The 25,270-nt window shown below is 46.6% G+C and overlaps 2 protein-coding genes across 2 annotated transcripts; one reads left to right on the top strand and one right to left on the bottom strand.

Moving 5' to 3' along the window:
* Window positions 1–21,937: 21,937 nt before the first annotated feature.
* LOC128879941 (uncharacterized) lies at window positions 21,938–22,855 on the bottom strand. Its single transcript, XM_054129518.1, has one exon. It carries the CDS (start codon window positions 22,853–22,855, stop codon window positions 21,938–21,940), a length of 918 nt encoding a protein of 305 aa, XP_053985493.1.
* A 1,432-nt stretch (window positions 22,856–24,287) lies between these two features.
* LOC128879942 (uncharacterized) lies at window positions 24,288–24,626 on the top strand. Its single transcript, XM_054129519.1, has one exon. It carries the CDS (start codon window positions 24,288–24,290, stop codon window positions 24,624–24,626), a length of 339 nt encoding a protein of 112 aa, XP_053985494.1.
* The last annotated feature ends 644 nt before the right edge of the window (window positions 24,627–25,270 follow it).

Genomic DNA, 25,270 nt, shown 5'->3' on the forward strand with positions numbered 1-25,270 from the left:
TAATATGTACCTACAATAAAGATAATGGCCGGTACGTCCATATCTGGTATGACCGTGAGCCGGCGTATCAGCGTATAATATTATAAAGCAAAGACGTAGGAGGCAAACATAGTAAACGATACATCAAAAGATTCCATATCTGGTATGACCGTGAGCCGGCGTATCAGCGTATGATATTATAAAGCAAAGACGTAAGAGGCAAACATAGTAAACGATACATCAAAAGATTCAGGAAAAAATGTACGTTCTTCTTTCTTATTATATAAACTGCGATTACTTTTAAAATCATGTTATAAACAAATTATTTTTTACAAAATTTAGGGTCAGATTTTATATGCATATAGAAAACCATTAACCTTTTTAAGAAAAAGTTTTCTTTTATTTACGATAGTTTCGGAGATAACCTATTGCAGCTGAAACTCTAGGGAGTCGTTTCACCCCCTAAATACGGAAACGGGCCAAAATTAAAAAAATACGTGTGTCTTATTTTTCGGCCCTTTAAAACATATCTAAGAATCAAAACAATCGGAGTCGGACACCTAAAAACCATTTCTTGTGAGAGTCGAGGTGATCGTGAAAAATTTAAATGCCTACTAATCTGTGAGACAATAATGCGACGAACTAACTTTTTTATTGTTAATTTTTTTTTTTAAACCAGCCAAAATAGCATCCTTCCTAGAAGAGATCAACCCATGGAAAATGGACGACGCCCATTAACCAACACAAAACAAACACATCCTAAAATGGTAAAACATGGGGCGCGCAAGAAGAGGAGGACCCGAACACCGCATCGGCCCAAAGAGGAGCCACGGAGGACGCCTCAACAGGGTGATCTGAGGTGACAACTTGCCGAACACGGGGTCCACTGGCGAGGAGCGAGGATGGGGCCCTCCTTCCTACACGCAAGATAAATGTAGGGAACCGAGTGAGGTAGGCTAGCCAACTAAGGAGGAGGGAGGGTCTCTGAATTGCTAGTAAACACCAAAGAGTATTAGACTAATACTATTAGAGTAATACTCTTTGGTTAACACCTCAAGACCAGGGCGGGAGGGGAAAGAGGAAAGGGGGGGGGGAGAGTTAAGGAACAGAGTCAGGGAAGGGGGTAGAGGGTGGCAAGTATTCTATTCTTCAGGGATGATCCCGTTTGTAAGTATCTCGTTGAAAATATCTAGTAGAGTTAATTTACATCTGAATGGAAGGTGTTTGATCATGTTATAGTCAATTCCGTCAATTTGTGTTTGGTTCCTATCGAAGTTGAGGATGTCGATGTGATGTCTGTCTAACCTGCGATGTTCGTACTCCTGTGAAACTGATGTTATTTTGTGGATTCGGGCGATCCACATCCCCTCCATGGTTGGAAATGCTCGAAAGCAAACGACCGTTTACGACCACCCGCCGGCAGATACTCCAAAGGAATAATATGCGTGACCGTAGTTAATATTAGTTCCTTAATATTCATCCAAGTTCTTATGCTTTTTTTGTTGTATCTTGATAAAAATATATGCATTATATTGGCGGGATTTTTCTGATAAAAATGATATCAAACACGACACAATTCAGACAATTTTGAATTTCGCTTATGATAAGTAATAGGTATTTTTTTTATAATATTAACACGTGTTCATACTACCCATTGATGAAGGTACAAACAAAACTATTGATGGTACAATCAAGTACAAACGAAATGCTATTATTTTCCATAAAAAAAATGAATTTTTGAAAAGTCGGGTAACAGGTTCACATAGCTACAAAAGTTACCTAGTTTTTTCATAGGTCCTAATTATCTCCTGGCAAGAATTTTACAATCTGTTTCCTATTTTCGAACAGACTTTCTAATCGATTACTGGCTCACAAAATCAAGTATTAATATTATAAAAATATTGCATATTGTAAACGAAACTTAAAGTTGTCTGAATTGCATCGCGTTTGGTGCCATTTTTATCAGGAAAATCTCGCCAATATATTGCATATACTTTCATCAATATACAACAAAAAATATACAAACTCGGATGAGTAATAAGAAAATAATGTTAACTTCGGTCACGCATATTATCCCTTTGGAGTATGTACCTACCTGCGGGTGGTCATAAAGACCAGCCCCACAGTTGGAAAGAATAGCAATGCCCAAGCTCCGAGGGTTTGAAAAGGGACAAGAACGAAGAAAAAGGCGATGTTATTCCCGAACGTGTTCGCCGGATCCACCACCTCGTGAATCGCTGAATTTGGTTCCCGAACACAGTTTTCGCTTAACCCAGCGGAGCTATTTCTCGTCCACACTACGGCGAAAACCGATGACTAACAGGGTTAGCTACCATGTTCACGAACGGTGTACGCGAACCAGCGTTCGCCGCAGTGTGGACCCGGGGTTATAATCAATTCCGTCAAGTCCTGGCGCTGATTTGTGTTTGGTTCCTATCGAAGTTGAGGATGTTGATGTGATGTCTGTCTAATATGTCCAAAAGGATCTCCCCATTGTAGTCAGAGTAGTTGCAGTTCAAGGCTAGGTGGTGGGTGTTGTAAGTGCCTCTTTAAGGCCGCCACCGCGATGGGCCTTAAAGAGGCTCGATCAGGACGCCCTGATGGCGGCAGCCCTAGTCGTGGCCTGGCCCGAACGTCCGGCCGGGCCTGTCGACGGGCAGGTGGAAGCCCAATGGCTCCGGGTCGCTATGACGTCCATTTGTGACACCGCTATGCCCCGGGCCAGGGTCCACCCGAGGAAGGCGGTGTACTGGTGGTCGCGCGACATTGCGGATTTACGCATTGAATGCATACGCGCGCGACGCCAGTACGCCCGCGCCCGTCGGCGACGACGCGTAGATTTGGAGAGGCGTGCCCAGCTGTATAGGGCCTACCGCGAGAAGGTCGTGGCCCTGCAGCTGGCCATCAAACAGGCTAAGGCCTAGGCGTGGAAGAATCTCCTCGGCTTTCTGGGCAGGGATCCATGGGGGCGCCCCTACAAGATGGTGATGGGGCGGCTTCGCCCTTGGGCGCCCCCGCTCACGGAGAGCCTAGACTCCCATTTTCTCGGGCGTGTCATGGTCACGCTTTTTCCCCCTGGTGAGGAGGCGAAGTTGAGCGACCGCCCGATGTGGGGGTCACGGATAGGGAGATGACCGCGGTTGTCCGGTGGCTCCAAGGCAAGAATACCACCCCGGGGCCGGATGAGATACCCGCTAAAGTCTGGACCTTGGCCCTGGGCGTCCTGTGCGGGAAGGTACAGAAGCTCTTTACTTCCTGCTTGGAGTCGGGGGTGTTCCCCGGCTATGGAAGATTGAGCGGATGGTTCTCCTGAAGAAGGAAGGGAGGCCTGCGGATTTACTCTCCGCGTACCGTACGATATGTCTCCTGGACGAGGTGGGGAAGATGCTAGAACGCATCATAGCTTTCCGCCTCTGCAGGCACCAGTCGCGCGTTGGTCCCGATCTGGCTGACTGCCAATACGGCTTCCGAGAGAGCCGGTCGACCGTCGACGTTATCAAGCGTGTCCGGTCCCTCTCGGAAAGTGCAGTTACCCGGGGCGGGGTGTGCATAGCGATATCATTGGATATCGTAAACGCTTTTAACACCCTGCCCTGGGAAGCCATAAGGGAGGCACTAATTTACCATCAAGTGCCTTCCTATCTGAGGCAGATGATCGGGGCCTATCTGAGCGACAGGTGGATCGAGTACCCGGGCCGGTACGGCATGGAACGGAGGGAGGTGGACCGTGGGGTCCCACAGGGCTCAGTTTTGGGCCCGTTGTTGTGGGACCTCGGCTACGATGCGGTCCTGCGGGCACCGCTTCCCGACGGTGCCATTCTTGTTTGCTTTGCAGACAACACGTTAGTGGTTGCCGTCGGGAGCACTTTCGAGGGGACTATCCGCCGTGCAGAGGTGGCGGTGGCGGCTGTCGTCGCTAGGATCCGCGGGCTAGGACTTCGTGTGGCCCCTGAAAAGACCGAGGCCATATGGTTTCATGGCGGGCCTCGGTCTCGGCCACTGCCCAGGTCGTGGGTCTGTGTGGGTGGAGCCTGTGTCGAGGTCGGGAGCCGAATCAAATACCTTGGCCTCGTCCTCGACAGCTACTGGCGTTTCGAGGCGTACTTCGACCGTCTGGTCCCCCGTGTGGAAAGGGCGGCGGCCGCGCCTGGTCCCCTTTTGCCCAACATCGAGGGACCTAGGAATCGTGTGCGCCGCCTATATATGGGAGTGATGCGGTCTATGATGCTGTACGGGGCCCCAGTATGGGCCTCGGACGCGATGGCAAGCCGGTGCATTAAACAACTGCTGCGCCGGGTGGTGAGGCGGATGGCCATAAGGGTCATCCGCGGGTACCGCACCATTTCCTACGTGGCGGCGCAGGCACTGCCGAGTGAAATACCCTTCGAACTGCAGGCTACCCGCCTTGATCGGAGGACTCCGTCGGAGCCAGAGACGGAGACGGTCGAGGGATTCGAACGCCAGGTCTGGCGACTGGCGCTCGCGAATTGGTGTCTGGAGCTGAGCTCCTACGCCGGCGAGCGCGTCGCCGGGGCTCTCCTGCCACACCTCAAAAGGTGGCGGGAGAGGCGGCACGGAAGGCTCACCTACCGGGCGACGCAGGTATTCACCGGGCATGGCTGCTTCGGTGTCTACCTGTGTCGCATAGGCAAGGAAGCGGCGGGAGCCTGCCACCACTGTGGCGAGGAGGAGGACTCGGCGCAACACGCGCTGGAGGAATGTCCCGCTTTTTCAGCGCAGCGTCGAGTCCTACGGGCCCAAATCGGGCATGACCTCTCGCTCCCAGCAGTAGTTGGGGCTATGCTGGAGAGCGGTGGTCTCCTTCTGCAAAGAGGTTATCTCGCAGAAGGAGGCCGCAGAGCGGGATCGGCCCCCGGACTAATGATGTCAGCTGGCGGCGGGGACGGTTGTAGACAACCTCCGCCACCGGCTGATCACCGAGATGAATGGTGACGGGAGAGGGGGGACGGCAACTTGAATGCCGATCCCCCCTGGCGGTCGCGATACCCAGGGCTGGGGCCCTGGGTATGCTAGAAATGCGGCCGCCGAGATGTAGCGGTGCGGGGCGCGACCTCCCTGCACCGCAGATTGGGAGGTAGTAAGGGAGGACAGAATCTTCCCCCCTCGGGACGCGGCCGGCCATAAGCTACCAGATAGCCAGCCTAGGCGAGGGGGAGCCGCGGCAGCGTTCTATAAGAGTTCACGCAGCTCCGCTTGAATCCTCAGTGTTGGTAGAGTGTCCGAAGGTCGCCGTGGAGGTTTTAGTGGGTATAACCCCACACTACCTTCCACCCGCTCCCCCAGGCGGGTGGCAGGTGTCAGTTATCAGATTTCCTTCACGTAAAAAAAAGAAAAAGTGGGTGTTGTAGTCGTCAAGCATAACAAATAGTTCCAGCTGTTTGATTTGGTCTATTTAATGTTCCGAGCTGGTTTGGTTCAAACTGTTCCCTGATGATCTGTAGCAGGGAATGAGGTATATTTTGTCGTCGTGGTTGCAGCTTTAGATGCAGCATGTTTCAACATTTGCGTCATTGATGACTATGTTGTCCATGACTTTTTACGATAAGTATTTGGCAATGAATACTATAATTCCACCGCCTTTCCTATTGCTTCTGTCTTTCCTTACTGGAACTGTACTGTACTGTATTGAACTGTAATAACAACTACAATTAACACCTTCCAAAGAAAAATATGTATGCATTTTTAGTATTTCGTGGCCATGCTTGTTTCTTTACTCGTAAATCATAAACGGCTACCCATGTCGAGCCCTTACCATTTTCCATTCTCGTGTAATGACCATCGGAAATAGTTTCCGCGTTTTAAACCGGGGGAGAGCACCGGTGCACTCCCCGGTGTTCTCCCGGGCTCGTGGCACTCTGGCCGTGTCCACAGTCACACCTGGCCTAAGCAAGGAGCTTTGGGCCAGGCGGGAACTCATTACCTCGGCTTCCTGTTTCGACCCCGCGTTTCGGACGATCCTCGTTTTCTTTTGGACCCGGGCCTATCCTTTCGAGGATGCGCGATACTCTGCTGGGGGTGGTCCATCATTAAGCGGGGCCATTCTACCTATATTTCGGTAATGCCGAAGCGGAGTCAGACGTCGGTCAATCCACATTCCTCAGGACCTGCAGTACCAGCCTGCATTGTTCTCCCCTTTACACCATGTATCAAAGTTGAGAGTCCTATCCATCCCCAGTCATTCTAAGCCTGAGGTCATTATTCGATCCTCGTTCTCAGTCAAAGTATCCGTATCTCTGCCTGGATTGGTTCCCTTTTAGTGTTACCACCCCCCTCCCCCCTTCCCTTTTAGTGTCTAGCACTCTCCCCGTCCCTCTTGCCTCTACCCACCTCCTTTGGAGGTTCTAGCTAAATAGTCGTGGTTTGCAAGGTCCCCCCCCCCCCCTTTCTTGTGTAACTATCTCTCTCGGGCCCTGATTCGAATGAAGGCTCGCCACCGTTCATCCGTGCCAGGGTTACCGGCTTATATACGCTTACCTATCTTGTTTTTGTCGTTTCTAGTCCTATTTCTAAATTCCTTTTGTTTAAGAGCGACAGGGAGGAGTGTTCGGGCGAGGGGTCCCCACAGCGTGTCTGATGATCAGACACGACTTCCGTGGATGGGCCCCAGCCATCAGGCTTACCAACCCGTCCTCGCTGCCACTCTTTCCTACTCGGCGAGCCTACTACTGGTGTTAGTCTGAATTATTCTTATGTTTCCCGTGACTCTTAACCCCAAAAACATGGCGAATTTCTTGCGTTGCTCGCGGTCCCCACCCGCTCCAGGGGGACCATCTTGGATTCCCCCCTTTTCCTGGCGGAAGGTTGTTTCAACTGTTTGGAAGGGTCACCACCCTTTCCACAGGGTCTTTGGATCCATCTGTGTGGTTCCGTGACCCCTTTTCCTACGATGGTGTAATTTGGTTGGACGGTCACCACCCGTCCTAGATCCGAACTCCTCCCATCTTGTGGGGAGGTGCGCGGACCCTTTTCTAAGAGATGGTTATTGTGTTTTGTAACGGTGGACGCGCTGAGGCGCAGTCACCGCGTCCCTCTGCCTTGCGTACTTTCTGTTACTTTTGCTCTTCGTTTTCTGCTCTGAGGAGTCTGATCGGGACGCGAGTGGGGGGACTCAGACGTCGTCAGCTGTAGGTGTGGTGGCCTACGGTGAGTAAAGTACTAGATATTCCCGCTCTCAGCTCTTGGTGTGGTACCTTGGCCTGTCACGTGCTTTACTCTCTCTCTCTCTCTCTTACTATTTACTTCAGTTCTACACCCTGCGGAGTAGGGGATCTGTGCAGTGTCGTTTGTGTACGATTTTTCTGCGAGATGCCCCTCGATCCGTCTGGTGCCCGCCTTGTTCTATAGCAAGGGACACCACCCCTTCCATGGAGTCGGTGGATCCATCTGTGTGGTTCCGTGACCCTTTTTCCTACGATGGTGGAATCATCCTTAACTGTGCCCACGCCAGCATTTCTGCCAGCGTGCCATAAACTTTTACTGTAGCCACGTCAGCATTTCTGCCGACGTGCCATAACTCTTACTCAGCATCCCTATTCTAGTGAGTTGGCGGAGTCTGACGGGGACGCTGTTTCAGGGGGCTCATGCGATCGTTGCTGTCTAGCCCTGTGGCCTGTCCGCGGTCGCATTTTGGGCTCTCCCCTCTGTCAGATTGTCTGTCAGTGCGCGTCCCTTGCCCCTTTCGTTTGCATGCTGTCCTACTCTGTTCGGTACTATTTGTTCTGAGTTGAAACGATGGGACGGCCCCTTCGGTCCACCTGTTGGTTTTAGCGCCAATCGGTGGTCCTTCCTGGGTCCGTCCCATTGTTCCTCCTCTTACTCGACGTGGTTCGTTGGTCTGCTATTGCATTTTGGTTAGTGTGTGAGGGGAGAGGGGAGCCCCAGTCTCGCCCCCCTCTGTGATCCTCTACCTCGGCGAGACTCTGTCAGTTTCCCGTTTCTGGGTTTTTTCTGCAGAGTCCAGAGTTCTCTTTCGTTATTCTCGTTTAATCTTCATGGGTTTACGTCGTTTAGGAAAGCTGCTATCTTTCTTGGATCTAGTGATTTCACTTCGTTGGGGTCTATGATAAATTGTTCTAGGTATCTGCTTCTTTTCATCATTAGTCTTGGGCATTCGCATAGGATATGCGTAGTTGTCTCGGGAGCTTCTCCGCATTGATTGCATAGGTTATCTGGGCATTTGCCCATTCTGTTTAGGTGTGTGTAGCGTACTGCGCGGCATAGTTCTAGGAACTGCGACATACAATGTATAAACGAAGTCGATGGCGCGGCGGCGTCTGGCAATAATATCATGCCCAAAGTATGTAATGTTTTGGTAGCGGTATTACAGGGAGCATGAGGCTGGACGCACGCTTTCCTGGAACTGGGGCAGTTGGTCGAGGTCACCATGCCTCTTCCACAAACCTCCAGGTCGGGTCAAAAACCACGACCTAGCTGATATTCCCTTACACCAGGGTGGCGCTTCGGCGTCCTCCTGGGCGGGGAATTTCGGCGAAGTCAGCGGGCTGCGTCCGGTCAAGTCCACTCACCGCACCTCCTCGTGGTGCTCCTGGATCTCCGCTTCAGGAGTCGGCGCTCGCTTGCGAGAACCGACTTGCTGGATGCGGAGGGCGAACGCGGTGAGCTGGCATCTGGCGGATCCTCTCTTGACGAAATGGCAAGTTTTGAGGCATGGGTACGGCGCCCACCCGCAATGGGGTGCTTTGAAAATGACCATGGACAACCGAGGATTAAGCGTTTACAGTGCAGAGGGCGTCGGATCCCTCAGTACCGGCGCGGTGAGGAGTAGTCGACCAGGCTCCCCCGCGTCGTTATCTTACGACTGGGAGAACCCCGGGGTGGACCACCAGGCCCCCGGGTTCAGCAATGCGCCTGGTGAAGAGATGACTGTAGCGGGGACCTCCTCCGCTGCGGCGTCTTCCGGCGTCAGGGTGCGCGAGGACGTGCTTCTCGCGCAGCCCGTCGTCCGGTTGGAGAGGGTGGAGGGACGGGAGCTCCGCTCCGGCCGCCTCCTGGCGGCTGCAGACGCGTCCGGCACCGGCGCTGACTCCGACGGGTCAGTCAGCTCGGTGTGGTCGGCGCGCTCCCTGCAGTCGCCGCTCAGGAGGAAGCGAGGTCGACCCCCTACTGCTGGGGATTGTATCGGCCTCGCCGACGCTAAGCGAAAGCCCAGCGAGAGGGAGCAGTGTCTGGCGATGGACGTCGCGGACCATTTAGTGTCCTCCGTCCGGATCTCCAGGTCCTGCAAGCCCCTCAAGGGCGAAGAGGAGCTGGCGGCGGAGATGCGCCACGCGCCGACCGCCGAACTGGGCTCTCGGATTTTCGAGAGCTCGGAGGCAGTCCTGAGGGTTGCGAAATGCTCCTACAACCTTCAGGGGCCGATGGTGCGCCAGCTGCGGATTGCAGCGGCCACTAACAGACACGCTGCCGTCGAACAGGCGAAGCGTTTCAAGACCTCGGCCCGGGAGGTGGAGCTGCAGCAGACGGTCGCCGAGCTCAGGGCCCGCGTGACCGAGCTGGAAGCCCGGCTTGCGCGGGGCCCGGTCGCGCTTGGCGCGGTGCCGTCGGTGCCGCCGCCCGTCGATCCGGCGGTATCGGTACCGGTGCCCCCTTCGCGGCCGAGTGAGTCCTCGACGGCGAGGTCGAGTCGGCCTGCTGCCTCGAGGCCTGCGCCCGCCGGTCCGTCGCGGAAGCCTGCGATGGGCGGCGCGACCCTCGCGCCGGGCGTGGACGCCGAGGGCCTCATCCGTCGCCTCTGCGGCGAGATGGAGGTGCGCCTCGCGGCGCGCCCTGGGGGCGGTCTCGCTGGTGGCCGCCGCGAGCGGGGCTCCGCAGCGGGTGCCGCGGGCCGCGCCGCACCCTCCTGCGGGTCCCTCCCAACCTGGCCTCTTGGCGGTGGGGAGCCCGCGAAAAAGAAGAGAGGCAGGAAGAGGAGCGGGAAGAAGCAAGCGGGTGGCGCCGCTGCCCATTCTGCTCCGGCCTTGCCGGGCCGAGACCGGCCCCGTACCGCGCCTGCCCCGGCTGCGTCCCGGGCGAGGCCTCCGCCTGCGCCTGTCGCGCCCTCCCTGACACATGGTCGAAGGTGCTCGGACACAAGAAGAGGCGTGCGGGGGCGGCACGCTCTCGCACTCGCGGGGCGTGACCGGCTGGAGCTCCGGCCGGGTCGCGGGCTCGTCCGGCGCGTGCGCCGAAGAGGGCGGCGGTATCCCTCACCGTCGCCCCGGGCAGCGTCATGACCTATTCAGAGGTCATGGCAAAGGCGGTCGCTGGCGTGCGGTTACGGGATGTCGAGGTAACCGGCATCCGGTACCGCAAGGGGCAGACCGGGTCCTCCATTTTAGAGATCCCGAGCCCGGACAACGCTGCCGGGGCGGACCGCCTAGCCGGTCGCCTGGCGGAGCTGTTCGCCCGCACGGACGTGAGGGTGTCTAGGCCGATTAAATCCGCCGAGGTGCGGGTTAGCGGCCTGGACGAATCCGTCACGGCCGACGGCGTGGCGGCGGCAGTTGCCGTGGTAACCGGGTGCCGGGTGGACGAGGTCCAAACCGGCATCATCCGGCGTTCCAGGTTCGGGCTGGGCACCGTCTGGCTCCGCTGCCCGGCGGCTGCCATGAGGGCCCTCCTGGCGGCTGGCCGCCTGCTCGTCGACTGGTCGTCCGCCCGAGTGGAGGCCTTGCCCGCGCGAGCCCTCCGATGCTTCAGGTGCCTGGAGCTCGGGCACGTGCGGCAGAAATGCCCCCTCGAGGCGGACCGCGGGGACCGGTGCTACAGGTGCGCCGGTGCGGGCCACCGGGCACGTGAGTGCACGGCGCCCATGCGCTGCCCGGTCTGTGCTGACCTGGGCAGGCCAGCCGACCACCGGCTCGGGGCCAAAAAATGTGCCCCTCCACCGCCAAAGCAGGGGAGGAAGGCGCGCGTGACGACCCCGAGTTCGGGCGAATCTACGCCGGTCAATCGACCGGCGGCAGATGCGCCGGCGCTGGCGCCGGCTGAGGCGCTGCGGGCGAAATCGCCCGCTGCGATGGAGGGAGGATCCGGCCCGGGGGAGGCCATGGACATGGCCTAAAGTTCATGCCCCCGGTCCGGATCCTCCAAGCCAACCTCAACCACTCGGCCAGGGCGCAGGACTTATTTATCCACTGCCTGGCCGAGTTAGGTGTGGGATTCGCGGTCGCCGCGGAGCCATACCGCGTCGCCGACCGCCCGAACTCATCCCTGGGCGGGCGCTCGCTTTGGCGCCGCGCGTCCTGGGTCCCCGGCTCAGGCGGCTGTTCGACGGCTGCCTAGAGTCGGGGCGGGTTCCGCTGGCCTGGAAGCAGGCCCGGATGGTCCTTATTCCGAAAAAGGGAAAGCCCGCGGATTTGCCCTCCGCGTATCGGCCGATCTGCCTCCTCGACGAGGCGGGCAAGCTCTTCGAGCGTGTGCTCGCTGCCCGCCTGTCAAGGGGCCTGTCCGACGGGAGTATGCAGTTGGCTGGCTGCCAATACGGTTTCCGCGAGGGCCGGTCGACGCTTGATGCGATCGACCACGTCCATGCCCTCGCAGACCGGGCGGACTCCCGGGGTGGGGTGGCGTTGGCGATTAGTCTTGACATCGCCAACGCATTTAACACCCTGCCCTGGGGCACGGTGTCTACGGGTCGTGTTAGCTGACTACCTGTCGGACAGGTGGATCGAGTACCCTGGCAGAGGCGGGGTGCCGATACGTCGGAGGGTCAGCCGAGGCGTGCCCCAGGCGTCCGTTTTAGGACCCCTGTTATGGAACTTGGGGTACGACTCGGTGTTGCGCGGGCTCCTCCCACCCAGTGTCTTTGTGGTCTGCTACGCAGACGACACATTGGTCATCGCGGTGGGTCGGGATGGGACCAGGGTCCACAGGCTGGCGGAACTAGCGGCCGCGATCGTGGTCGCGAGGATCCAGGCTCTGGGGCTTCGGATCTCGCCGCAAATGACGCAGGTAGTCATGTTTCATGGGCTACCTCTGACGCGGCGGGTCCTCCAGACCTGGATCCGCGTGGGTGATGCGGCTGTCCGGGTCGAGGGCCAGATGAAGTATCTGGGCCTCGACCTGGACGGCCGGTGGCGCTGGGAGGGGCATTTCGACCGCCTGGTCCCCCGAATTGAGACGGTGACGACCCTGTTGGGTTGTCTCCTGCCCAATCTCGGGGGGCCGGAAGAGAGGGTCCGCCGCCTCTACCTGGGGGCCGTGCGATCCATGGCCCTATACGGGTCACCCGTATGGGCGCGCGACCTGGTGGCCTGCCGTCGTGGACGGCACCTGCTGCGCCGCGTGCAGCGGCATATGGCCATCAGGATCGCGCGCGGGTATCGCACGATCTCCCACGAGGCGGCGGCCGTCCTGGCGAGGGTCGTCCCCTTTGATTTCCAGGCGGAGGCACACGCCGACGTGTATCGGCGTGTGCAAGATCTCCGCCGGAACGGGGGCGATCCGCAGGACGAGGCGGTCGAAACCTACCGGCGCCAAAGGTGGCAGCTGGCCCGCGAGAAGTGGCGGCGCCAGCTCCTGGAGAGCGGCGCCGCCCGAAAGAGGACGATAGCGGCAGTGGATATCCCTTCGGCCAATTCCCTATGGGCTGAGGGTCTTACTGCCACCCCGGTGATATCCAGGTGCTGGAGTCGGTGGCAGGACTTGGCCGTGATGGCGATCACCGATGGCCTTAATTCAGTGGCGGCATCCTCATCCCTCAGCGTCAGGCTCTGTAGATAAGGCCCTGCCCTCAGGATCACCCACTGGAACACCTCGCTGGTGATCTTCGGGCCCCATTCGCCCCATCTCCAGTCGCTGATCCCAAGGCGCCTTAAGTCTCGGCACGAGGCAATGCTGGCCAGGCGCCAGCGTCGCGAGACTGTCTCTAATTTTGCCCTTTCTTTGAATGTGAGGCTGCGGAGGATCCGGGCTAGACACTCCTCCGGGAGCCGCTCCACCGGAGAACCCCAGGGCTAAAGTCCCGGAAATGGGTCTGGCTGAGGTGCTGAGGAGGCCGAGCTCGACGGAGTTGTGACGGCTGCCTCATTCCAGGAGTCGGCTGGCAACACACACAGCTTCCGGTTCGTCAGCACGAAGGGAGCTTCCTCGGCCAGTTTTAGTGTCCGTGCAGCCGACTCCGCGCTGTCGAACGTCACGCATGCCTGGTTTCCCGTCGGGTTGCGCAGGACCACTGCATGTTCCCTGCCATATGGTCGGAACAAGGTCATCAGATGTTCTTTCTTGGCATACGGGGAGAGCCGGGTGACAACTGAGTTATTAGATTCTGTAAATAGGAATTGTATGTTTGTAGTTCATCTTCAGAAGGGAGTGAGGTAGGACAACGAGCCAATCTTCCGAATACCAATTGAAACGGCGTGAAGTTTGTTGCTTCATGAACGGCTGTATTATATGAGAATATTGCAAAAGGTACTAGCTGATCCCAATCATCGAATTCATTTAAATAATGACTAATGTATTCGGTCAAAACTATATGACTGCGTTCTAACGAACCGTTTGTATGTGGTCTATAACCAGAGGTAGTTATATGATCTATTTTAAAAAGTTTGGACAAATTTTTAAATAGGTTGTTTATAAAGCTAGGTCCTTTATCGGTTAATATTACTTGAGGTAATCCATATTGTAAAATCAAATTAGTTAATAAAGCATGAGCGATGGTTACGGATTTTATGTCAGGCACGGGTACAGCAATACAATACTTTGTTAAATTATCTTGCATCGTTAAAACATGTCTATTGCCGCTTGGTGTGGTAGGTAAAGGTCCAACTGTGTCAAGTGATATTTTATAAAAAGGTTCCAAAGGAGTGTCGGTGATGATCATGGGTTCGCGAGTTTTAGCACGAATTAGTTTCTGATTTTGACAACTATTACAGGTTCTGATAAAATTTTGTACGTCATTTCTCATCCCTGGCCAATAATATCTTTCACGAATTCGACGGTATGTCTTGGTCACCCCTTTATGTCCTCCGACAAGACTGTCGTGAAATTCTGAGAGGATCTCTGAACGTAGCTCTACAGGTGGTATTTGTATTTTACCGTAACAAATTGTTATTTTAATGTGGCTATTTTTAAAAATATTAGTTAATAAGTCAGACAATGTACTTTCTGATAGTGTATCTGAAAGATCTCCATATTGAGATATTCTAAAAGATTTAATTTCTAAATTTTCCGTTATTTTTAATAGGTTTTTTAATGCTAATTCAAATTCATTTAAATGGATTTTATGAAAATGATTTCTCTTAATTACGACACTGAAAATTTTATGTTTCCCCCATTTAGTAACTAGTACCTGCCCGACTTTTGGCTTCACTTCCTTCAGATTGTTAACATTTAATACGCCTAAATCTGAAAGAAGTCTAGCGATCGGTGTTACCAATTCACAATCTGAGGAAGGGAAATTAACATAATTTGATCGATAATACGTCAGATTTGAATAAATGACGGTTGTGAATTATGAATAGATCCTGGGATAAGTCGTCTGGGTGTGCATGATGGTTTCGGGTTAAACGTGGAAGTTTCAGTTTTTCTTTTGGTGTTTGATGCGGATTGTACTTCTGGAAATGGTGTTGATAGTGCTAAAGGTTTCGATAACGGTAGCGGAGTAGGCAGTAGAGAACTATGTGTTGGTTTGTAAATTACTGTATTGTCGGACTCTATTGAAATATTTAATTCTGTATCTTCTGGAATATCTTTCAGTGAAAATTGTTTTGAAATTGGATCTTTATGTGCTTGTTCTTGAATTTTACTATTTTTAGATTTGACTAGTTTCGATAATTCCTCAATACGACGTTGTAATTCATCGTCACTAGATTCATCACTATAAGGATCCAAATTATCTAGTATTTGACGAGTAGAATCATCTACTTCCTCTCCCTCTGATATTGCTTCGGGTAACTCTATTGCTTCAAGTTCTTGAACATTTTGAGAAATTTCGTGCGATGATTTTTCGGAAAGTGATTTCTCGAATTGGTTGAATGATTCATGTAATTTTTGTAAATCTATCGGACTGGGATTTTTATTTCCTGATTCGAACGCGTCGTCGTCACTTGTGTGTACCTCGGGCAACTCGACAGCAACATCCTCAACATCCTCGGAATTTTCAGGTTGAAGTTGTGATTCTATGGGTGGTTCCACAGTCGCGTGTGTATCCGCCGAACAAGGGACTTTAGGTTCAACCGGTATCCGTTTTCTTGGATAAAATTCCATGTCGGGAATCGCACACTTACGTCTGCGGAACACAGGAGGATCGGAATGATCCGAATCATTACCTGATGTTGTGGTACCCGAAGTAACGGGCTGAATTTGAGACGACGGTGGCATTTGTTTAGAAGTACTCGGAACGGGTGTTGTTTTTAAACGCGTTCGCGTGGCTATTGCACTAGTATCTATTGCTATTGGTTGTTTAGATTTTGTTCTAGATCCTACTGGTCGACCTGTTTTAGACTGTTTCGTAATATTGGAAGATTTTGGAGGTTCTACATTTTTGTGGATGGGAAGTAACTTTTTCTGTTTTGCTTTATCTCTTAATATTCGGATTTCAAATTCAGATTCTGACGCGGTTTCAAATTCATTATCTGAGGAGCTTGATATGGAAAATGTATCGGATTCATGTATTTCATTTTCTACTACGGTATTTCGCGATAAGCCGTCTGCATTTACTTTTAACCGACCTGATTTGTGAACAAATTCGTAATCATAATCTCTTAATTTTAATCTCCACCGAACAAGACGTTGTCCCGGATCTTTAATTGAATCTATCCAGCGTAAAGGTTCATGATCACTAACAAGAGTGAATTTACGATCGTATAGATAGGGGCGAAAATGTATTACTGCGTACAGGACCGCTAAACATTCTTTTTCGGTTGTAAAATAATTTTGTTCGGCTTTTATTAAAGTTCTGGATAAATAAGCTATCGGGAGATCATGACCGTTAATCTTTTGACTGAGTACTGCGCCTATTGCAAAATCTGAAGCATCGGTTGTTAATATGAAGGGTTTATTAAAATTTGGATATTGCAATATTGGTCTCTTATATAGTGCCTTTCTTAGTTCCATGAAGCTTTGTTTTTGTTCCTTATCCCATTTGAACTTGGTATTTTTCTTTAATAAATCGGAAAGCGGTTTGGCTTTTTCTGCAAAGTTTTTGATAAAACGTCTATAACAGCCTGCTAAACCTAAAAATTGACGGATATTTTTCTGTGTTTTTGGTCGCGGAAAATTTTTAACGGCTTCTATTTTTTCCGGATCTGGTTGTACTCCATTTTTACTAATAATGTGACCTAAATACGCTACCTCTGTTTTAAAAAATTCGCATTTATCTGGTTGTATAGTTAATTTGGCATCTGTTAATCTATTGAATAATCTACGGATTTTCTTGTTATGTTCGGCTAAATTTTTCGCGTAAACTACTATATCGACTTCTGTACCTTGTAATCTACGTAAAACTTGATCCATTAATCGTTGGAACGTAGCGGGTGCATTTTTAAGACCTTCCGGCATACGAATATACTCGTAATGACCATTGGGTGTAGAGAAAGCAGTTTTCTGCCTATCTTTCGGATCCATTTCAATTTGTTGGAATCCGCTAGCAAGATCAAAAATTGAGAAATACCTTGCTTCTCCCAAATGATCAAGTATGTCGGAAATATTTGGTAATGGATGGCGTCTCCGGTAGTTTTTTCGTTAAGTTTACGGAAATCTATTAACATTCGCCACCTTGAATTTCCTTTAGAATCAGGTTTCTTCGGTACTATCCAAAGCGGTGAATTGTATGGCGAATTTGATGGTGTAATTACTCTATTGTTTAATTTGTTGGAAATTTGATGCTCAATTTCAGTTTTGTGAATGGGAGGAAATCTGTATTGTCGCGTATTGATCGGTAAATCATCGGTAGTTGTAATAGTATGTTTAATATATGGAGTAGATTCTAATTTATTTCCCGGTAAATGAAATACATTTGGAAATTCTTCTATAAGATCTATTACATGAGCCCTTTCTTCGTCATTTAAATGGCTTAATCGTAAATATTCGCAAATTTCAGTTTTTCGGTCTACTTTTGTATTTGGAATAAAATATTGAGAGTCTGAATCTGAATCGAAATATTCTTGCTCTTCGGGAAAGTTATGATATTCGAACGGTATGATTTCCTGTGGAGGCACGCTAATTTCAATATCTTTATCGTAAGTATTTATGGCAAGGACATGACACACGCCCCTGTCATTGACTGAAACGGCTGCTTCACCTACATATAAACCGTCCATTGTTTCGATCCTTGGCAAATATCCCTCTTTTAATTCGTTATTTATGACGTCGATGGCAATTGACTGCTTCGTTCTGGCGCTTATGCGAAATGTTCGTGATGGCAAATTCATTCTATCCTTTTGAGAATCGGAATCTAGATTTTTGTCGTCATTAACGAAATGATAGAGTTTTATCGGAGCACTTTGAGTTACTAAGGTGTTATGGAAAAAGGAAATTTCAGCCTTTTCTTTTTCTAAGAAATCACGACTTAATAATCCATCCGATTTTATTGGAAATTTATACGACTCCAAGACGTGAAATTTAGCTGGTTGACCTGAAATTATTATTTCAGTGGTTTCTAATGTAACAACTCCTTCGGGAGTAATTCCATAAATTCTGACTGATTCTTGTTGTTCAATGATAGCTTGTTCATCTAACGTATGTAGTTTTATCAGACTGACATCGGCACCGGTATCTATGATTAATTTGGCTGATCCGTACTGAAAATCATCTGAATAAATTTTTATTACAGGCGATTCTGGTATCGGATTCAATGTAAGGACGGATTTTCCTGTTTTATTATAAATTTCGTGCTCAGATGACGCTTCGGAGTCCTGCCCGTCGTCGCGTCGATACGACGAGCTTCGCGGTAGTTTTCCGGAATTCTAACATCTGTTTCTTTATTATAGGTGGATGGAGAATTTACAAAATTTGCTGGTGAATAAGAGCGTCTATCAAGAGTGTTTACCGGTGAAGGAGTTCGTGATCTACTCTGGCAATTATTTTCGCGAGTGTTCTGAGTAATATCGCGTGATCGAGAATAATTTCGTGAATCAAAATTCTCCTGACGATACGGAACATTTGGATATTGATACGGTGGCATATACGGCGGAAAATTTTGGTGAGGGTATGCTATTGGTGGATAATACGGATATGGATAATATGGATATTGTGGAAATGGCGGATATGGTGGATGTTGGTGTGATGGATGTTCTGAATATTGAGGTGAATGATTTCCGGAATTCGGATTTTTCAAAATTCCTGTCGGTACTTCGGGAACATCTGATTTGTACGGTGTCGGACTAGGAGTACGTGATCTATCGGTTAAGGCAAAATTCCGAAAATTATCTGATTTATCATAAAAACTTGAATTTCGATTACTGGAATAACGTTGCGGAGATTTTGATCTTTGACTATGGAAACTTGAGTTAAACGATGGCGGTTCAGAAAATGAAATTCTCCGTTGTTCTCCCGTCGGTAAAATTCCAGAGTTCATTCGCGTTTCAACGCGAACGGCTGTTTTTAAAGCTTCTTCTAAATCTCTTGGATCTCGTGCATCGACTGCTTTCGCGATTTCATCAGGCAATCCGCGAAGAAAAGCTTCTAATGCACACTCTTTTACGGGATTTAACATTTGATTTGCGTTTATATCATATTTATCCTCTAATGCTTCACGCGCCCCATTAATTAAAATATTCAATCTGTCGTAGAAATCATTTACTGATTCATTCCTTTTCATACGAATGTTCTCGATTTCGTGATGATGATACGGATATGATTTTCCCGGCGCAAATCGCGATTTTAAATGTTTTATCAAATCATTTAACGTGTTAAATGTTTTACCGTAAGTACTATCTCGCGCTGAACCTTGTAACTTGCCTAATACTGCTTTTATGTATGCGCTTTCAGAAGAAGGTGGAATATACACTGAACCGTTTTGAACATCTTGTAGAAAACTCTTTAGTGGAATATTTTTTCCATCAAAATATGGAACATTCATTGTGCCATTCTGTAACGCGAAACATTCTGCCATGGAAGCCATCATCGAATTTGTAATTTGCAAATCGGAGTTAGAAATATTTGCACTTGCGTTATCATTATCAGTTGCCATCTTGTATAATATTTTATATTATTTGTGAATATAAGAACAATATAATATATGCAATAAATATAGAAGAAATTTGTGCAGTAACGAATCAACGATTATCAAAAATATTTCAGAGTTCAATAAACGTATTTTACAATTAAATTAAATAAAGAAATCTTATACTCTGTTTAATATGGGAAGATTCGGTTAACGAAACATCAGTGGCCCAATCAAACAATTAAATCAATCAATTATTTCTATACTAGAAATTGATTGATAATATATCACATTTATAACACAGACATAAAAATATTTAACATAATAGAAATAATAAATATAAGAACATAACATATATTAAACCAAATATTCAAGAAGGAAAGAGCGTACTTAATTAACTTCATTAAAAAAAATTTCTTTTAATTAATTTTACCTTATTATATTTTTGAAAAGCAATTATAAAACTTAATTTCAATAAAAGCGAGAAATTCACAATGAGCTTTAGCAACAAATATCCCACTTCTGACACCAATTCAGCTGTGACGTGGGACACAGATTCCTGCGTCACAGCTTAAATAATTTTTAAATATTATTATTATATATATATAATATATATTATATATATATTATATATATATATATATATATATATATATTTTACTTGCCTATCAGCAAGGTCAGGTCTTTGTCACAGCAGTCCCGTACGGGCCCTGGCTCGTATGTGAATTTCTCTTTCGTATTTAATAGGGTGGACGGTTAGGATGTGAGCGGATTCAACGGTGAATTTAAATCAAATATTGAAAGCTATTTTACTATTGAAATATCATTGTCTGATGTGTATTTTAATAACCAATGATTAGACCTTGAAATTTACATATTTATAATAGATCACACTCTTTCATTCTTTCAGTTAATTCATATAAAATTGAACATAAACTGTATAGAAGAATACAATGAAAATATATATATTTATTCGTTTCTGGGATACTACTAAGTTCACGGTAATACAACTATGCTCAATTTAGCTCGCTCGGACTAATATCGCGCTTCGTGCGACTGTACGATGAGAAGTAAGAAGGTTCGTGCCTTGCTCGACCACGTAAACTCGGTGGAACGTTCTAGAAGCTTTGGAGACAAAGGATCTTAGAACCACGTGATCGTCGCCAGTTTATAGAAAAAGTCTTCGAGATTTCGCGGCTCGGTACACGCGAGAATTTGGTGTTTACGAGTTGTACCTCGTCTCGCGCCTCGCGCCCAACAAGCCGCTCGATTCGTCCTAGCGACAACGTGCGCGCGGACGAACCACGCTCCTATTCGAGTTACGGCTTCGGTATTCAGAGCGTACATGAAGAAGAAATAGCAAAATAAAGGTTTAACCTAAATGCGCGATATTTACGTGTCCTTCTTCCAATGATATCTGTAACCGTGATATTTGAACGCGATGGTAATATTCGATGTGCTTATCTTTCCAACAATTATACATGTATACGCCGCTGTTACATTACATGATTTAACGCCTTTCATTCGTAACAAGCAACGCATTTAACATATTTACAATACTAAACCTATAAAATATTAACAAAACTTTATACAAGGTGCGGCGCTACCAGCAGGGTGAAAATGGCGTGACGACGTTAATTTCAAGGAAGGAATGTGTATCTTTGTTCAAAAATGAATTTAATAAACTACCGTCAAAGGCTAAGTTTGTGTTCGATTAGAACGAATTCGGGATGGTAAACCATCTCGAACACATTCCTGCCGCCGAAATCAAGAAAAATAAAAATGAAAATATCGGCACGTAACACATGAAACCTATTGGTTATAAATTGCCACTAAAAAGAGTGAAATAAAATAATTTTTTGGAAAAAAAATTTAAATGACTTCAAAAAAGGTACAGTGAAAAGCATGAAATAATTTCTAGTTAATGTATATGAATACGCACTAGCTCTAGATATAATTGCTTAAAAGTATGGGAAAATGCAGTGAAAAGCATGAAATAATTTCTAGTTAATGTATATGAATACGCACTAGCTCTAGATATAATTGCTTAAAAGTATGGGAAAACGCAGTGAAAAGTGTGAAATAATTTCTACTTAAACTGCATTGTTATTCACCATCGTTTGATGAATTTGATTAAATTATTAAATACATCATATTAAATGCAATGCACCTTTTTCGGAGGCGGCGCAGATGTAAAAATTTGTTAATTCCGGTTTGGGTTAGCTTTTGGTAGAGGCGGCAATATTGAATGCCGTCAATGTATACATGTTTATTGTCTATGAGGAATTAATAGTTAATGTATATAGTATGTACACGGAAATATAGTGTGAGTAGATTTGGGGCTTTTTTTGGAGGGGAGTGGCGGTCATATTGATCACTGCTAATGTATAAACTCTCCACATGGAAATACTGTATAAATAGGTTTGGGATAGTATTTGGCGAGGGCGGCGATATTAAATAGTGTTAATGAATATGATGTCTAAAGCGGATATAGTAATAGCAATAATTAATGTCATATTTTTTGTTCCTCGAACAGAAAGTTAAACCAAGTTTAGCAATTTCTAATATACTTAATTCTAAATTTTGCGCCGCCTCCGAAAAAGGTGCATTGCATTTAATATGATGTATTTAATAATTTAACCAAATTCATCAAACGATGGTGAATAACAATGCAGTTTAAGTTGAAATAATTTCACACTTTTCACTGCATTTTCCCATACTTTTAAGCAATTATATCTAGAGCTAGTGCGTAGTCATATAAATTAACTAGAAATTATTTCATACTTTTCACTGTAGCTTTTTTGAAGTCGGTTAAATTTTTTTTCCAAAAAATTATTTTATATCTAATGCTTTGTTTGCCGCTTGGCTGTCAGTGCATATTGTGATTCTTTTGCTGTTTATATTGAGGTTGAGCATTTCTTGCGTACATTCGGATATGGCTATGACTTCAGCTTGGTATACTGTTGCATATTTCCCTAGCTGTTTAAAGCCTTCGTTTGATAAGCCTTTTCCGCAGTACCAGTCTGCGCCGAAAAGGTTCTCTTTTCTAGATCCGTCTGTGTACCATACTATGTCGTTATCTTGGTGTAGCGTGGTGGTGTTCCATGCTTCTCTGGAATCTATTTTGGTTTCATATCTTTTTTCGAATATGTACTCGGTGATTAATCTGTCTTTTGACATTAGGTATATTTCTTTTAATGTTTCGTTGCCGTTTTGTTGGATTATCTGGCTGTGGCCTTTACCGGTATCTTCCCAGTCGTCCCAACCGTGTAATCTCATGGCTGTCTTCATTGCCAGTTCTTTAATCTTGGTATCTAGGAGGAGGAGGAGGGGGGGGCAGTTGGTTAATGCCTCTAATTCCCTTGTTGGTGTGGTTTTGAACGTGCCAAAGGTGCGCCTTAGGGCTGTGCCCTGTATGCTATCTAGTTTTGTAGTCGCCGTTATCATGTTGGATGTTTGCCACCATACGATATTCCCGAATGTGATTCTAGGTACTATGATCGCCTCATAGATCCATTTAGTTGTCGGGGGAGTCATGCCCCATGTCGGGCCTAATATTCTGCATAGTAGATTAAGGTTCTTTTTTGCTGCTGCTACTTTTGAGAAGACATGTTCTCTCCATGTCAGTTTCTCATTTATTATCACTCCCAGATATTTCACTTTTCTTGTAGTTTTTAGTTTCTTGTTAGCGAATTCTAGTGTGGCCAAGTTGGGTCTCTTAATTTTTCTGGTGACCATCATGGTCTCCATTTTGTCAGGATTGACTGATAGTCCTAACCATCGGAAATACTTGTACCTTGGTATAGAATCGCTGCCTTAAGTTTATAATAGTGATATCCTATTTGTATTTTAGTAGTAGGTATTGCTTTGATGCAGGCATTTTCCACTTTCGTTATTCCACTATTATTATGATCGAACAAAAGTAAATTTGCAATAAGAATTTGTTTGGAAACAGTTATATTGACTTTCCTCATTATATGTTTGAATTTGAACTATCACAATTGCTGCAAGTACTTTTCAGCTTGATCCATCCTGTGAAATTGTGTTTTATTATATCTTTAAATTCAAATGATTTTGTCAACATCTTGGGCAGTGCAAGGTGTACCACACAATTCCTATAAGCTCTACCTAAATAGTCAAAACTATTATTTTTTTAATTGAATAGAGAAAAAGAAAGGGAGGTGGGGTAACAAAAGCGAATATATATGTATATTTCATATGATACCATTTATTAATAATAAACATTTAATCGTTCAATTTATGAATTAATATAAATACCAGCAAATCATTTTTTTTTTGTTGCAAGAAATTTAAATGATAGTGATGAAGTGAGAAAATGAACGAAGAGATCCACTATTATTTATGCACTAAATTGAAATGCGAAAGGATATGATTCTTCATCTACAACTTTCTCCAGACAACCTCCAAGCCTGTGACTCCCGTCCGTTTCCAGAAGCTCTGCATAAAAAGTCTAAATTCAAAACACTTTGGTGGTATGGATCTATATTAAAAACAGTTTTCTGTATGAATAAAGGTATCTGACAATTTAGATTTTGACAATTTACGTTGTAATAAAAATTAATCAACATTCTAAAACACTGGTTGCAATTTGTTATTAATGGATAACCTCCAATTCTGTGGGTTCTCTTCGTTTCCAGAAGCTCTACATAAAAAGTCTAAATTAAAATCACTTTGGTGATATGGATCTACAGTGAGTAACTTTAATATTCGGACACTATGAGATCTTTACTTCGTTACATCATAACATCGTTTCTAGTAAAACAAAGAAAAAACATAATCAAGTATTATATTAACGTATATGTGTAGTAAACAATAGTATAAGTTTTACTTACATAACTTACAATAGTTGTTAAATAACACGATTTAAATAAAACATTGTCTGATTTTCGCGTTACTTTAATATTCGGACATTTGGTAGTGTAGCACCTTTTCTGAGTGTTTATCCAAAGTTACTTCGAGTTAGAAGGACTATTTGTTTACAAACACAGTCGACTATTCGGATGATACTAACAAGCCTTATTTCATCAGTTATTCTTCGATAATCGTTACGTTCACGTGTATAACGCCACGTAAAAGCAATACCACGTATAATATACGACAACTTGTGATTTTTCACAATCCAAAGGGGAAATCATGTAAACAAATTGCTGGCATACTCAACATGAGAAAGAGTACAGTGGCAGATATCAAACGGTTCAAATACGAGGATCGTATAGACTCTATACCTCGAAAGGGCCAACCAAAGAAGTTGGATGGACGTGATAAGAGGAAACTAATAAGAATAATGAAGAAGGATCCTTCACTCAGTGCACCGAAATTAGCAACAGAGCTCTTAAATGAGACTAGGAAGAAGATACATCCCCAAACAATCCGCAGAGTCTTAAAAGATAGTGGTTACAATGAAAGAGTAGCTAGGAAGAAACCATATGTGAATGAACAGAATCGAAAGAAGAGATTAAATTTTGCTAAAGAATTTGTTTTGAAGGAAGAAACATGGTAGAATGATGTCATTTTTACAGACGAAAGTAAATTTAACATTTTTGGATCAGATGGACAAAGGATGGTGTGGCGTAAGAAAAATGAAGAATTTAAATTTAAAAATCTAAGGCCGACTGTAAAGCATGGAGGAGGCAGTGTGCTTGTCTGGGGTTGTATACCACATTTGGGCTGGGCGAATTAGTTTTTATTGACAATATTATGGATAAAAATGTGTATTTGAACATATTAAAAAATAATTTATACAAAAGTGCTACACAAATAGGAATTTTAAACACATTTAAGTTTTACCAGGACAATGACCCGAAACATAAGGCACGCATCATGCAAGAATATTTACTGTACAATTGTTCAAAAGTTTTACAACCACCACCTCAATCACATGACCTCAATCCTATCGAAAATGTGTAGAATGAACTAGAGCGACGGTATCAGGACAACAACAATATCTTCAAAAGAAATGTTGAAACATTGGTTAAAAGAAGAATGGCATAGAATAACTATTGAATATTTAAAAAAAATCATTAGGAATATGCCACAACGTTTAAAAGAAGTGATACAACAGAATGACTACCCAACAATATATTAAAACACATTATTATAAAAAATTAGCCTCAAAATAAATAATTTCTAAAAGTGTCCAAATAT

Source organism: Hylaeus volcanicus, chromosome 7 (assembly GCF_026283585.1).
Source record: "Hylaeus volcanicus isolate JK05 chromosome 7, UHH_iyHylVolc1.0_haploid, whole genome shotgun sequence".
NCBI classification, from domain to species: domain Eukaryota; kingdom Metazoa; phylum Arthropoda; class Insecta; order Hymenoptera; family Colletidae; genus Hylaeus; species Hylaeus volcanicus.